Below are 14,456 nucleotides of genomic sequence, written 5' to 3'. Positions count from 1 at the left end.
AGCAAGGTGATAACTCCAGGCTCTCCTAGACTCTGCTACTGCCAGCAAGGGGGTGGCTGATCTTGGCAGCAAAGGCTCAGGCAGGGTAAGTCCCTGGAGGTACAATTAGCATGACACAGGTATTGGACACTCTGTACAGCAGATTGGTAGACTGTAGTTGTCAATCTAAATAAGGAGCTTATTAATCTTCAGGTTTTTGTATATTCCTCCACCCAACGAGTGTTGTTCTTCACTCTATAAATGACTGATGACTGACGATTTCACTTAAGAGCCAAAATGCCAAGGACCATACCTCAGGACTGGGACCATAACATCTATTATGCCCACATGGCCAACTAAATTAGGGCTACCCCAGCCAGCTCAAGCTGGATAGATGTGATGCTGAGCAGCAACCCGTGGCCCACATCTTTTTCACTTTGAAAGTGATCGGCAAATACCAGCAGGCCAAGGTCAGGTGAAAACGACTGCAAAACCCTGATATCTCCCCTTTTGAGCAAACAGCTCTGAACGAGCATGTCGATTTTCGGCACTGGCGCCGTCGTTCTGGTTATGCACCACTCAGGCGAAGCGAAGCTCACTGTTACTTGTGGTGGGACGCCGTAAAACCCTTCGGTTCAGGAAGGTGTTTCCCTGGCCAGCGACCAAGTGTCGCGGCGTGAGGGGCGTTCTCCGGGCACATGGCAACCGCTCCGCCCCTGCCCGCCCCGCTGGCCCCGCCTCCCCGCTCCAAGGCCGCTTCCTGCGCGCCGCCCCGCCCCGCTCCGGACGTGCGCGGCGCGGCCATGGCGGCTGTGGACATCCGAGGTAGGCCCGGGGCTCGGGCGGCGCTCGGGGCTCGCTCCCCGCGGCTTCGGGGCTCTGCCCGCCGGCCTGGGCTCAGCTCCGCCCGCGGGGCAGAGCCCTCCGCGGGGCGGCCGCTGGATGGGGGTCGGTGTGGTGGTGTGACGGTCTTTGGAAGCTGGAACGGCCGGGCAGTAAAGCTGCCCAAAAAGCAGCTTTCTTGGATGTGCGGCAGGCTGCGAGCATGTGCTCAGGGCCGCCTGGGAAAACAAGCTTCCTTCTGGTAGACTCTGCCTTTTCAGGGGGCATAAAGAGGTCCTGCAATGAGATGGCGACGTAAGGGAGCAGCTAAAAAAGAGAGTTCCCGCTCTGAAGAGTGGGGAAAAGTGGGAAGCCCTGGCGTGTGTGCAGGACTTGCGCAGGACCTGAGCAGTGAGTAGAGCTGGTAATCTTAAGAGCACTTCAGGTGGTTGTGGTGAGGCAGGCCATGTGTTAGGAAAGCCGGAAAGAAAGCTGAAGTTTTGGGTGTGGAGGTGTGGAGTCAGGGATATGAATTAAGAGGGATTATGTTTTGAAGAAGTGATATTTGACTGAAGTGTTAAAGAATATTTATGTTGTAAACAAAATAAAAGTTAAATTGTTGTGAAGAATTTGAGCTTTCAGAGAAGTGGGGTTCAGAGTCCACAGGAAAGGAAGTTTTTTTTTGTCCATAAGAGTGTCTGGATGGAATAACATCAGAAGCATGTGTGGTGGAGTCTCAGAGAATAAACAAGAGCAGGTATTTAGGGAAATCTCATGAAGGGTCTGGTTTGATAATGCTCCAGATGTTTTCTCCTTTTTTATCTTCAAATTTTTAATGATTATGTGTAGTCCTATGTGTTTTGCTGACTGCCTTCTTTGAGATTTCACAAAGGAACTAGGTAGACAATTAATGGAGGAGTGCTGTATTAAGTTATTAGCTGCTGTGAGAACCTTCTGCCTTACTCCAGCTAATTTAACCTCCCTCCAAGTCTTTTATCTAATATAGTTCAATATATTAAGTAGATATCTTACAGACACCTCCACCGCCCCCCTTCCTGGGCTTAACTTCACTCTGAAATTCTCTAACTTCTCTCCTTCAAGCAGGAAAGGTGAACAGGGAATGGGGTTGTGATCAGTTCATGCATGTTGACATTGCCACTCTGTCCTCCTCACGAGGAGGACTCTTGATAGTCTTCACTGCTCCATGGTGGGATCCCTCCCACAGGAGACAATCCTCCATTAATTTCTCCAATGCTGTTGTTCCTAAATGGGCTTTTTCACCTGGTAGAAGAAGCCCATCTACATGACAGAGTTGAGGTATCTGATTTACTGCTCTTAAATCCTGTACCAGCCTATAGGTCTGAGAACAAGGCTTCTTTACGGTATTAAGTTCATATTGATACTCTGAGCATCAATCAGTACTGTGTCCAGGATGTTCTTTTCAGGTTCTTTTGAGGTCTGGTTCATTGGTAAGCAGATTTGAGCTTTCCATGCCTTTTTCTTTGAGATGCATAGCTATACACAGTTCTCAGAAGAAGTTACTTGAGCATTCAGCTTGCATGGTAAGTTTTGTCCTGACAATGGAAGGGGACATTTGGCATATAGAATCTCATGAGTCAGTTTAGTATGTCCAATTGGGACAGTCAATGAGCTGTAAGAATGGCCATAAAACCCTTTTTCCCATTGCCCCAGCAATCTGTATTGTAACTTTACTAAGCAGGACCTTGCCTCTGTTTATTACTGAATGTGTGGCTCTGCTCTTGATCAGAAGTCTGTTGTTCCATTTTCTGGTTGTACTGGAGCTATGAGGTCTGCCAGGAATGCCTTGATGTTTTCCACCAGTCCCCTCCTCTCATAGTCAGAAATAATGTTTACATCTAATTGTCCCTTCCTCCCTGCCAAGAGTACATTGATTCAGGCCAGAGGGTGGGAGCCCTTTCAGACCCCAGTGCCCCCTGCCTATTGCTCTCCTTTCACCTTCTTTAGTACCATTCTCTTCTTCTTCACTGTAAACAGGTATTGAATATAGCTTGCATAACTCCCCCAGTTAGGGTATTAGTCAACATGATAATTTCCAAAAGCTGATACATTCCAGTAAAGCAGATTTAAGCCTAGCCACTTTGATTAAGTATTTAAAAAATGAATGGGACTCAGGTAGGGGTGAAGCTGATAATAATATTCCCTGAATTTGGGGAACAGAAAGGTTAGAAATTAAGGTAGAGTGTTGGATGATCAATGGGTCTACCTATGAAAAACCATCCCAGATTTCTCTGCATGACACATCAAAACTAGTAATGAAAAATCCAGAATTTTGCAGCTCTGAAGAATTGTGTAATTTTACTGTGGATCCCTTTGGGCCTACCATCATGTGGGACTATCATTTAAATTCAAAATAGATATTGCTGAAACTACAACAACTGCATTTTTACCAATCCAAGAGTATTAAAATATTTTATCTCCACAAATTTTTGAAATCAGGCCATGTGTGATCTAAAGTACAGGTCATCAAGAAATTTTGTTTAATCCATCTTGGTGTCTGAAATTGGCAGAAGTAATAATGCCGATCAATATTCAGCACTTAAGCCAACTTGCTCACAATTTTTAAGTACCTTCTGTGCAGAATGGTTATCTTGCTTACACAGGCAATCCCTCACTGTTCCAAAATTACCAAGATTTCTGCAGCACCCAGAGCTGGGTCAGGATGGACAAGTGCCCATTGTCACAGTGAGCATGGCCTCTGACCTGCCTTACCCTCTGGGCCAGCTTTGAGGCTACTTTGCCCAGGTGAACACGACCTGGCAGCTCTGCAGGGCCTGGCAGCTCGTGAGGCTGCTTGGCCTGGTTTGTATTGCACTTGGCATTGGGAGAAATGTGAACAAAGTGCTCCAGCATGGGTCTCCCAGAGCGTCACAAGTCCTGCCAGCAAACCTGCTCCAGCTTGGCCTCCTCTGTCCAAGGGACCAGAGGTCCTGTCAGGAGCCTGCACCAGCGTGGCTTCCCATGAGGTCACATCCTCCCTCGGGCATCCACCTGCTCCAGTGGGGGGTGCTCCAGGGGCTGCAGCTGCATCTCTGCTCTGACGCCGGCAGTTTATACACAGACACAAACGGGATGGGGCTACCGGGATTAGCGTCGTGAGCTATTTATTTTCAGCATCAGTCTCATTACAGGGTTATGGCAATGAAGAGATGCTAACAGCTCACTGGTCAGGCAGCAGGCCAAAGAAACTTAATGTTACAACATACCATAAATGTGTCTCAGCCAATTACATAGAGTAAAAGCATACTAACAGTAGTTCTGTCCAATCACCTTAAGCACATGTAGCTTTGGTTGAAACAATAGTGGCCTATTCTCAAACACAATGGCTCGTTTGTAAGAGACAACGAATAAAGCTCTATTTATAAGCATAACCTTCTAGATATATACTAAATAAACTTGTTGCAACTTAGAAAGCCAAACTACACAGCCTTATTGTTCTATTTCTCACGTCTTCTCTACAGCTTAGATACCTTTTTCTGCTGTGTTAGCACTTCACAATTCCTGCTGCATCTGAGGCCTGTCTTTTTCACCACCTTCCCAAAACCCTCTGGTTTTTATAGATTCCCACATAGTCCACTGAGGGGGACAGCCACCTTAATGGTCTGTGCTTGTCTCTGTAGGACATGGGGGAGCTTCCAGCAGCTTTTCACTGAAGCCACCTCTGTAACTCTCCCTACCAAACCTGGTCAGGCAAACCCAGTACCCTGTCAACCTACTTTACTGTTCCTCTTGCTTTGTCAGAGTATAGTGCTGGGCTGCCTAGCCAATAAGGCCAGGTTCAGCACATTGTGTGAGTTACTCTTCTTTTTTGCCATGGATTGCTGGCTTATCTTCCAAATTGTCTTGAAAATCATGACAGATTTGCAGTATTGTCACAAGCACTTTACTTTTGTATCTATGATGCAAATTCCACAATAAATGCTTTGCACAAGATGTCCTATTTTTGAAAGGAACAGGGAAGGAGGAACGCCATCCTTTCTTATACCCAAAATAAACAGTACACCCTTCAGTATGACAGGTTCGTGGTTTGTTTCATTCTTCCTCTCCTCTTCCCAAGAATAGTTAAGAGAACAATCTTTCAACTTACAAAGGCAATTATAAATACTGGCACTAAGCAGCTGTGGATAATTGAGTGTTAGAGTCCAACTTTATATGCCATTTTACGATACATTTATTAGTCTACATACTGCATGATAGCTATATACATATATATATATATATGTATCTAAAGCTCGCCTGACAATCCTCTAAGAAATGCAGGTATTGTTAATCATACAAACAAAGAAAGTTTGTATTTGAAGTATAATGTGAGAGCTTATTATGAGAAGAATGCAAGTGCTTAAGATTTTTTGAAAGGTTGGCTCTTTTGGATTTGAATGGCATTTGGAATAAACAGCATTACCATGACTTGGGTGCTTAATAATGGATCTTAGTGCTGTGTTTCTGAGATTTCCTTTTCTGTAGTGAGGAGAGAGAATAGTCTGTGTGAAATAACTTAAATGCCTCTAGACTTCTCCATCCCTTTCCCTGCCTTGCATGAAACAGTTGGGCTAAAAATTCTGACATTAGTAAGGAAAAATGGTTTACATGTAGCTATTTCTGTTGCATTTTCCCTGGTTTGCTAAGCAGGTAGTGTTGCTTTATAACGCTTCCTCAGAGAAGCTGCTAGTAGTGTATGAGCTGACATTTTTGAAAGCAATCTTATGATCCTCGAGCATGCTGAATTGTCACAGAAGTAAAATATTCTCATTGGTATGATAACTGGGAGTTCAGAGTATGCATATAATGTGTGAACTTTAGGGAGTGATTCCTGTGAGGAGGGAATTTGAGATGTTCAGTCAGTTTTCAGTGATTTCTCATCACTTAGGGGTTTTTTTAATCTAAACAATGCACGTCTCTTCTTACTTTCTTGTGTCTAGGAAATTCTGTTTGCTGCTGCTGTGATTTAATATCAGTGAATTTCAGGGTTTTTTCCAAGGTTCCTCCTGGATCTCCACTGTTAGCAAATTTGTTGCCTGTGGAACTGGTTGTTGACACTGGTTTCTTTGATGTGCCTGAAGAACATGTTGCTGCAGCGTGATAACAAAATGCAGGGACTTTAATTCATATTTTCCTAAATCTGTAAGAATTTAACTGGCCTATTATGCCTTGTAGCTTATAAAGTATGTTCATTTAAAAAGCTTGCTTTTTTAATATAATTGTTAGTGTTCAATAGTTTGATATACCTGTAATATCCACTGAGTTATGGAACAAGGAATTTTCTGTAGGCAATTGGCAGATTAATTTAATAGTCGGGAGTAGAATCTCTTGTTCGAGGTTACTGGGAAGCATCTGCCCAAAGATAGCATCTTTGTGTTTGCTGTTGTTTTTTTGGGTTGTGTTGGGGTTTTTTTGTTTTGTTTGTTTTTTGTATACTGCTAAGAAACCTGCAGAAGGTTAAAGGTTATCAATTATTATTTGAACTCTATGAAATACTTCTTTCTTTTTAACCGGTGTGTTTGTGTTCCATCTCCTTTCTCTGCTGTAATTGTTAACTGCTTTTACTCTTGGATGTATTTGTAGTGGTTTTGACTGCTTTGATACTCAAATGTAGATTTATTTTCCCAGATAATCTGTTGGGGATTTCCTGGGTTGACAGCTCCTGGATTCCAATATTAAACAATGGGAGCGTGTTGGACTATTTCTCAGAGCGAAGTAACCCTTTCTATGACCGAACATGTAACAATGAAGTCGTCAAAATGCAGCGGATGACCCTGGACCATTTGAAGTAAGTTGTTATTTGCATCTGGTTGATGTGCAGTATCCCTTGTCCCTCCATTCAGAGGCTTTGGTGACTGAATGAAAGCATGCTGGAAAGCTCATTCTGTTCTGTTTTTAGTCCCACCACTTTCCAGCAAGGCCAGCTTTTTCTGTATTTGGATGTTTTCTACTTCTTCTTATGCCGTCTCAAGGAGGTGTTGAGCTTGAAGGATTCTGTGTATCTTTTGAGATTCCAGTAAATCATACTTTAGATATTTCTCTGACATAGAAAAGCTGTCTTCTCTCATCCTCCCTGCTCAACAGCACCTGAGTAGTGTAATGTAGTTAAATGTTTTTTCTGCGGTGAATAGAGTTTATGTTAGGGAATATTTTGAGTTCATAAATAGTTTGTGTTTCCATATACTGCTGGCTGTGTGCCATAATTAGTACATAATTCCTCCAAAGAGCTGGCTTTTTAGTACAGATAACAAGAGTAGTGAGTGTTGTAAATAAACTGGTTACATATGGTTGTGTATTGAGATTGCATGTGCAAGTTAACTTTCTTTTCAGTTCCCCATCTGCTATGCTGAGCGCAAGCGAGTTGTTTGAGAACTATTTAAAGACTCCACAATATGATAGGGAGTTTGCAATCAGAGCTAGAAGTCCATTGGTAAAGTCACTTGTGCTCAGTGTGATTGCAAAGAGGCCTTTACATCAGACACACAGATGGTCACATCACACACCAGTTCTTTGTTGCTGTATTTAAATGACATCTCCATGATGATAGATTGTTAACTTTCTTGCTATTTATCTGTTGCTAATATATTCTACTTGTGTTGTGTCAGGTCGTTTGTCTATGCACCTAGGGTTTGATAGCTCAGGAAAATCCTTTGCCTTTATTTACATTAATGTAATGTATTATATTGTATTATATTATTATGTGTATATATGTATATACATATATATATAATTATATATGTATTAATATATAATTATATTATTATTATATTATTAGATTATTATATTATGTAATGTATAATGTATTATATTATAATGTAATGTAATATATTTATAATGTACTTATGCACATTATAAAGGGCTTTCAAAGCATCAGAACTTTGTTGGTTTATTGCCCGGCCCTTTAGTCACTCTTCATGTCCTACAGATTTTACTTGGAGGAAAATGCTTACTGTGGATGTTTCTTTCTCAGCCAGATGGTTGGAGTGGAGTACATCCTTCTCCATGCTCAAGAGCCCATTCTCTTCATTATCCGAAAGCAGCAAAGGCAATCTCCAACACAAGGTACCGTCACTCACTTCTTGCCCCTGTTGAGAAGCCAAATCAGTCAGTTGTTTTTATCAGTTCCTAAACTGTGTCTAAGCATTTCTGCTTCCTCTTTTCTCTCTTAATCTCCACTCTAACTGGGAGGGTATGAGGCTTTGTGGTGGAGAGATCCTTTCTGCAGCAGTTCCCTGCAGTGTCCCAGCAGCAGGGAGTGCCATCTTGTGGGGAAATGGGAACAACGAATGAGAGAGTGCTGCCCTGTGCTACATTTTCCTACTGGAAATTGCTAATAGCATTCATTCCATTTATCTGTTAGGCCATGCAAGAGTGTCCATATCTTGTTGTGATGGAGTCTTGTGGTAACAGCACCATTCCTTCCTACAGTGTTATTTTCCAGCTTTTAAATCAAACACCTTAGCTTTTTTTCCCCATCTGCATGCAACTGGCTTTGTTATTCCTTTTTAACCTTGAGTTTGTTTGTGTATGTGTGATTAATCAAACATGTAGCCATATTTCAATAGTTATTGGATTATCTTATCTGTTTACTACATCTTCATATAACATAATTTAGGTTATTTCAGAGTAAGCTTTGTTGGAAAGAAAGGCAGGGTTAGTGCTAATTATTTCTTCTTTTTGTTAGGGGTTTAGGTTCTGTATATGCATTTTGGTCTTTACAGGGCTTTGCCTTGTCTTGTAATGTTTCTTATTTGCTTATATCAGATAATAGTCTGTTTACATTGCAGTTCCAAATTGAGAAAACGTGTATGATTGATTCTTTAGTATGTTGTTTTATTTCTTTATTAGATATTTTCAACATAGCTTCTAAAAGTGAGTAGAGAATTATTATACAGCCCTTAATTTCTGGCTTTGACACCTTTCAGATTGAGACTGGAGTTGGAGCTACCCACAGTATGTGTGTTTAGACTTGTGCTGTAAGGCAGATGTATGTTTGGTGGAACTTAACTGTTTTCCCACTGTGACTGTAAATTTTGTGCTGGGTACCTTAACTGAGTTGCATAGTTCCCTAGCTGAGATGTTACCGTGAGTTTTATTTCATCAGGGTACAAAAATGAGTGTATTTGAGACATGGGAATGGGGATGTTAAACTGAGAATTATAGAGTTCATAGCTAGTGTAGAATACTCAAATACAACTGATGCAGGCTTATCTCATAACTTCTGTGTGTTTTTAAAACAGATGTATTTATATTTGAAATTCTTGAAGACTGCTTGAAGTGATGTTAGAAAAATCTTGAGATGAATGATTAGGGAGAGTTGCCTGTCTAGGAGAGTAGGCCCTGGTACAGAGCTGTGAGACAATAAAACTGCAGTTCTGTGTCTTGCTCCATTTGTAAAGAAGTGCTAAGCATCCTTCTTTTTTCAATGAGAAGTGAGTACTGGTTGTAATATGCACCCAGCTGTCTGGGACTGCTAATTTAAGTAGGTGTCCATGCTTCATAAAATGCCAGTACTGGATGAATTGTTAGTAGAGATGGAGGAACTGGAACACATGTGCACAGGTAATGTCCTTAGGAATGTGAAGCTGGGAGCATTGCTATGGTTTCTCAATTGAACAATGTTTGGCAGAGTTACAGAGGCAACTGTAATGTTCCTCTGCACTGCAGCTCTAATGACCAAGAATTTTTGATTGGTCAGTAGAAGTTCCAAATCTGATTTAGCAAATGCCTTTGGAAGGTAGTCTTTTTTGGCAGAATGTTACTAATTTAGAAAAGCATGCTCTGTGTGCGCTTCACTCCATTGGGTCTGGGAAATCTAGCTGAGAGGATTGTAGAAGTTAGAGAAAACTGAGTCCAGAACAATGATATCTTACATTGTAGTGGGCTTCTATTGGTAGCCAAGGCTAGTGGAATTACTTCCAGAGCAGTTCACTTGGCTAGTAGTAGCTCTAGTATACTCTGAAAACCCCAGTTCTGTGAAGCAAATCATTTGCTTGCAATAGGACAGGACTTTACAGCACATGCTGTAAAGCAGACATTGGTTTTTTCTCCCTTTATCAGTCTGTGCCTAAGGTGCAAATAAAGCACCTTGAAGGAAAAGGTTAACAAGAGAAAATTTTGTGATAAGAGAAATATTGCAATTTCTCAGTTGCTGCTACGACTGAAATTCAGCAACAAATACACAGTCTTCGGCCAGAGCTTGAAATTGATTCCACATTTTTCTTCTTTTCCTTCCCACAGTTATGCCATTGGCTGACTACTACATTATTGCTGGAGTGATTTATCAAGCACCTGACTTGGGATCTGTCATTAACTCCAGAGTTGTAAGTGTTCTGTGCATTTGATGCATACTGGTTTATATCAGTTTTTACTTTTGTTTGTCCCCCAGGCTGTTTAAATATCTCCTTCACTATTCTGAGGAAAGTTTTAAGTTTCTATACCCTTACATGTAGTAAGGGTGCAGTAACTTAAAACAAACACCACTGGTTAATATTGTGTGCATCCCACATGAAAATGCAAGTTCTTGTGAGAGTGCAGTATTGCCCAGAAACTAGGATACATTGTTTAAGGAGGAGGGATCAGAATAAGCAAAGCTACAAAATTGGCAGAACAGCATGAAGTTTGAATAATCAAAATTTTAAAATTATTTGACGTATGTATGAAATAGTAAATAAATACATAATCAGTGAAGCTTGCTTTGGAAAGTTAATGTTAAGCTAATATTATATTTATTTTTAAATGAGGCTTGTGTTTTTAATTGATGTGGTATTTCTTCTTATATTGGATGCTCAAGTTTATTTTGATTCTTTCTGTTCTTGTAAATTATTGGTTTTTTGCAAATTTTTCTCTGTCAGTTTAAAAAGGCACTCCAGAAGAGCCTTGTGAGGACCTGTTAAAGAAATTACATTCTCAGTCCGAAACTAGATATTCCAAGTTCCCTTCCCAGAACAAAAATTAATATAGAGTGTTAATTTTAAAATACCTATATTCAAAAATTTACATTGTGTTTTCTCCTTGAGTTGTGAACTCAGTGCCTTACATTCTTGTTCTGAAAGCTCACTGCAGTGCATGGAATTCAGTCTGCTTTTGAAGAAGCTATGTCCTACTGTCGCTATCACCCATCCAAGGGCTACTGGTGGCATTTCAAAGACGAGGAAGAACGAGGTATGATTGCTAGTTTCTCCTGCATACTTTGGGAGAGGAAAGGAATGTAGGGAAAAGCTTGAGGCAATGCACAGTGATGGTGGACAAGTGAGATGAAGTTTCTGAAGGGTAAGTTAGGTCACTCTACCAGGTGAAAGGAATTTTGCCCTTCTGTGCTGGTGGGAATGAACATGGACGCATAGGTGGGAGATGAAAATAATGATCTGTGTGTCAACAAAGTGGGCAACTCTTGAACCCACTGGGGACCAAAACACATTTTCAGAAGCAAACCAGTTTGTCAGGAGGTAAGAATCATCCTTAATCTGTCTTCCACCAAAAAAAACAACCTATGACAGTAAGAAAATGGAGGAAGAGTTCAGAGGAGAGACAAATACCAACTTGTCATACCACAAAGAGCTGCTAAGAGAAAATAAATTTTAATACATCTTTCTCTGATATTTCTGTGACTTGCAGAGAAAACTAAACCAAAAGCCAAGAAGAAAGAAGAACCAAGCTCTATTTTCCAAAGACAACGAGTAGATGCTTTGCTCTTAGACCTAAGACAAAAGTTTCCACCCAGATTTGTCCAGGTATGACACTCAAAAGCCACAGTTTTACTGTAACTTAGAACTTAAAAGACAGTCACATAGGTATTTAAACAGGGGAAACTGAATGGGAATTTTGTGTATTTCTGCAATAGTAACATGGATTAGACCACAAACTTGACATGGAAGGCTCATAATAGTGTGTAGGATCTCCATTTGTAATCACTGGAGTCATTAAGGCCTTGGCAAAACTATGAGAGTGAATTTTATTATACACCTACCTTATCTGATCTCAGAGGGTCTGTTCTCAGCTATCTGATGTTGCTGATGCTTCCAGTTTCCTCCTTTGTGAACTCAATCAAGCCCCATCGCAGTATTTTTAGTTACTCCATTGTTCTAGAGACTCATTAGTTAGCATGGAAATTCTTGGCATTCTGTGAAGTTGTTGTGGTTACCTCTGATTGTCTTTGGTAGCCATTTGTTCCACCAAGTCTTCTGCTTGGGAGCAAAGGAAATTATGTTTACAGCATCTCGCAAAAGTGCTCCTCAGCCAGTCCTGGGAAAGACTGGCTAACTGCATATTTTTTTCTTTAATGTTTTTCACTTGTCAGAGGAAAAACTGGATGTTATACAATATTAACTGGATTTTGTTTAAAGTGTATATAGGGACCCATTCTACCCTCATTTCTTTAATATAAGAGTGCAAAATGCTTTTGATTTTAATTAATTCCTAAAATTAATGGCAGGAAGTGTTGAGAATTACAACTTTGGTTCCACTGATGTGTTGGTTTTTTTCTTCCCTCACAGCAAAAGCCTGGAGAAAAGCCTGTCCCAGGTAAAACTGTAATATTTTCACAAGACTTAAAAAATAGACTCTGTATGCAGTATCTTTCAGTTGCCATGTAAGCTCTTGCTGCTGCTGCTGTGAGGTGGTTTGGAATTCTGGCATTACCGAATTGTGCAAAGTAATGGATAAGAGTAGAGACTTTGAGTTGATCATAGGCAACCTCAAACCAGAAAATGCATGAACTGTATCACTTCAATCTCTTCCACCTTTTAACTGATATAAGTATGAATTTATTCTCTGCTTATCATTCTTACACCTTTGAAATGAATGTTGCCCTTGTGGCATTAACAATATTTTCTAAATACTCTGAAGAATGTTTTAGGAATGAAAATCAGAGGTTTAACTTTCTTTTCCTGTTACATCTTTAGTGGATCAAATCAAGAAGGAGCCAGAACCAGTCCCTGAAGCTGTCAAGACAGAGGAAAAAGAGACTGTAAAGAATGCTCAGAGTGCTGGTGCTAAAGGACCACCTGAAAAACGAATGAGACTCCAGTGAAGGGAAAATCTATTGCACATCTGGATTTGTCAGAACCTGGAAAACATAGGATTCTTGCTCTCTTTTCTTTATATTTAAGCTCTTCCACTGAGACTGATAATTCAGGGACTGAGATCCCTGTAACAGCTTTTTCTGTAGAAACCTCTCATGCAAATGTTAATGTCAGGATGTGAGATGCCTCAAAGGAGGCAGTCATCATCTTATTTGAATGCTGACTTCTGAGAATGGGTTTTACATGGACATGTTCAGCAGCCTCCTGAAGACTTTACAAACTCTTGCATCCTTTGTGTCTAGGTTTCCTATGTGAAAAGAAAAAAAACGTTTTATATATAAAAAGGAATTGGAATTCTTGGCAAATAAAATTCCTGGCTGCTGGAATGCTTTCCTTAAATGTATACCTTTTTAGTAGCAAAATATATCATATGTGCTGGCAGCTGCTTTTTTTTTTCTTTCCTACTTGGACATTGGAATGTATTGTCTTCTATTCTGAGGAAGAAAAGTTAATTCACCCACTACAAATTGCTGTGCCTCTAGTGTGCTTGGGATAAAGATAGAAGATTTGCTAACTGGACCCTCAAATCCTTGTAGTTAGATGTCAGAAGGGTCTCAGTTTCTAGATATTCTTGGACAAGGATTTTACTTAATGGTTAAGCTGATAGTTTATTATAGAAGTTAGTGTTTTGGGAGAGAGATTTATGGTGTAAAACAGGCTAAGATTTCTTGATGTTGCACACTCAGTGAAGCTGTTTATATTTCTGATTTTCCACTGTAACTCAAATATATCAGTCACGTCTCTTCCTCTGTGCTCCTGGCACTTCCTTGTTCCTTTATTGGGCATGTGCCTTTCAGACTTGGGGAAGTGGGACAGTGGAAAAGAAACATCACTGATACGTGTACACTTATTTGAGCATATTGCTTACATAAACCTTTTTTTTTTCTCAGAAAAATTAGAAATCATCTGTTGAAAAGAAATTACTATTAGTTTGGTTTTGGTTTTTCACTGAAGTAATGGAGTGAACCTTGCAATAGTTTGCTTTCTTTCCACAACTGTCACCTGTTTTCAGTAAGTAAACTGTAGTTAGCAAGAAAAAGGTTTGTACACAGCAACCAAAATGTAGATAGGCAGAAAGACTAAAGTATGCTTAGATAGCTGTGTCAAATTTATCTTCAGGGTACAAGACACTCTTTTTCAGTAGCTTAGCTCTCCAGTCAGATCTGTTTATTACTGAATGTTAGAAAGACCTGTCAGGTCTGTTTGTTACTGAATGACAGAAAGATCCATGTCAGTTTTGTCATATAATCCAAAGCTGAAATGTTAAAAGATGCAGATATGCCAATAGCTGTTCTCAGTTAATGCAGATACGGGTCTGAAATTCATATATTCATGTACTTGAGTGTGTATTAGGTTTATTTCACACCTGGATCATGTTTGAACAGCCATTTCTCAAAATGTTGATAAAAGTAGATACGAAAATAGTGTGACTATCAAATCAAGTGAAAATATAGAAAGCAGTTACTCTGGGATGCTCAAAACCAGACAAGATGGTGTGAATATACTTAGAACAAAAGGGGTTTCATTCTTTCTTGTATTATAGAAATTCCTCTG

The 14,456-nt window shown here is 40.3% G+C and overlaps 1 protein-coding gene across 1 annotated transcript; it reads left to right on the top strand.

Annotated features, from left to right (window-relative positions):
* The first annotated feature begins 668 nt into the window (after window positions 1-668).
* On the top strand, window positions 669-13,664 carry MED6 (mediator complex subunit 6). Its single transcript, XM_071427199.1, has 8 exons — window positions 669-804; window positions 6,448-6,607; window positions 7,790-7,881; window positions 10,060-10,142; window positions 10,875-10,983; window positions 11,437-11,552; window positions 12,315-12,342; window positions 12,723-13,664. The coding sequence occupies exons 1-8, from the start codon at window positions 678-680 to the stop codon at window positions 12,848-12,850; spliced, it is 843 nt and encodes a 280-aa protein (XP_071283300.1). The 5' UTR covers window positions 669-677; the 3' UTR covers window positions 12,851-13,664.
* Window positions 13,665-14,456: the final 792 nt, after the last annotated feature.

Source organism: Agelaius tricolor, unplaced genomic scaffold (assembly GCF_023055355.1).
Source record: "Agelaius tricolor isolate 1412-34295 unplaced genomic scaffold, bAgeTri1.0.p SCAF_5, whole genome shotgun sequence".
In the NCBI taxonomy this organism is placed as follows: Eukaryota; Metazoa; Chordata; class Aves; order Passeriformes; family Icteridae; genus Agelaius; species Agelaius tricolor.
The sequence above is the reverse complement of the archived record's forward strand: the minus strand, read 5'-3'. Positions and strand labels throughout refer to the sequence as shown.

Excerpts from the sequence above, each read along its gene's own strand:
- MED6 (XM_071427199.1), top strand. The coding sequence starts at position 678 with ATGGCAACCGCTCCGCCCCTGCCCGCCCCGCTGGCCCCGCCTCCCCGC. Across the intron at positions 805-6,447 it reads GGCGGCTGTGGACATCCGAG|ATAATCTGTTGGGGATTTCC; the intron begins GTAGGCCCGGGG and ends TTATTTTCCCAG. Across the intron at positions 12,343-12,722 it reads TGGAGAAAAGCCTGTCCCAG|TGGATCAAATCAAGAAGGAG; the intron begins GTAAAACTGTAA and ends TTACATCTTTAG.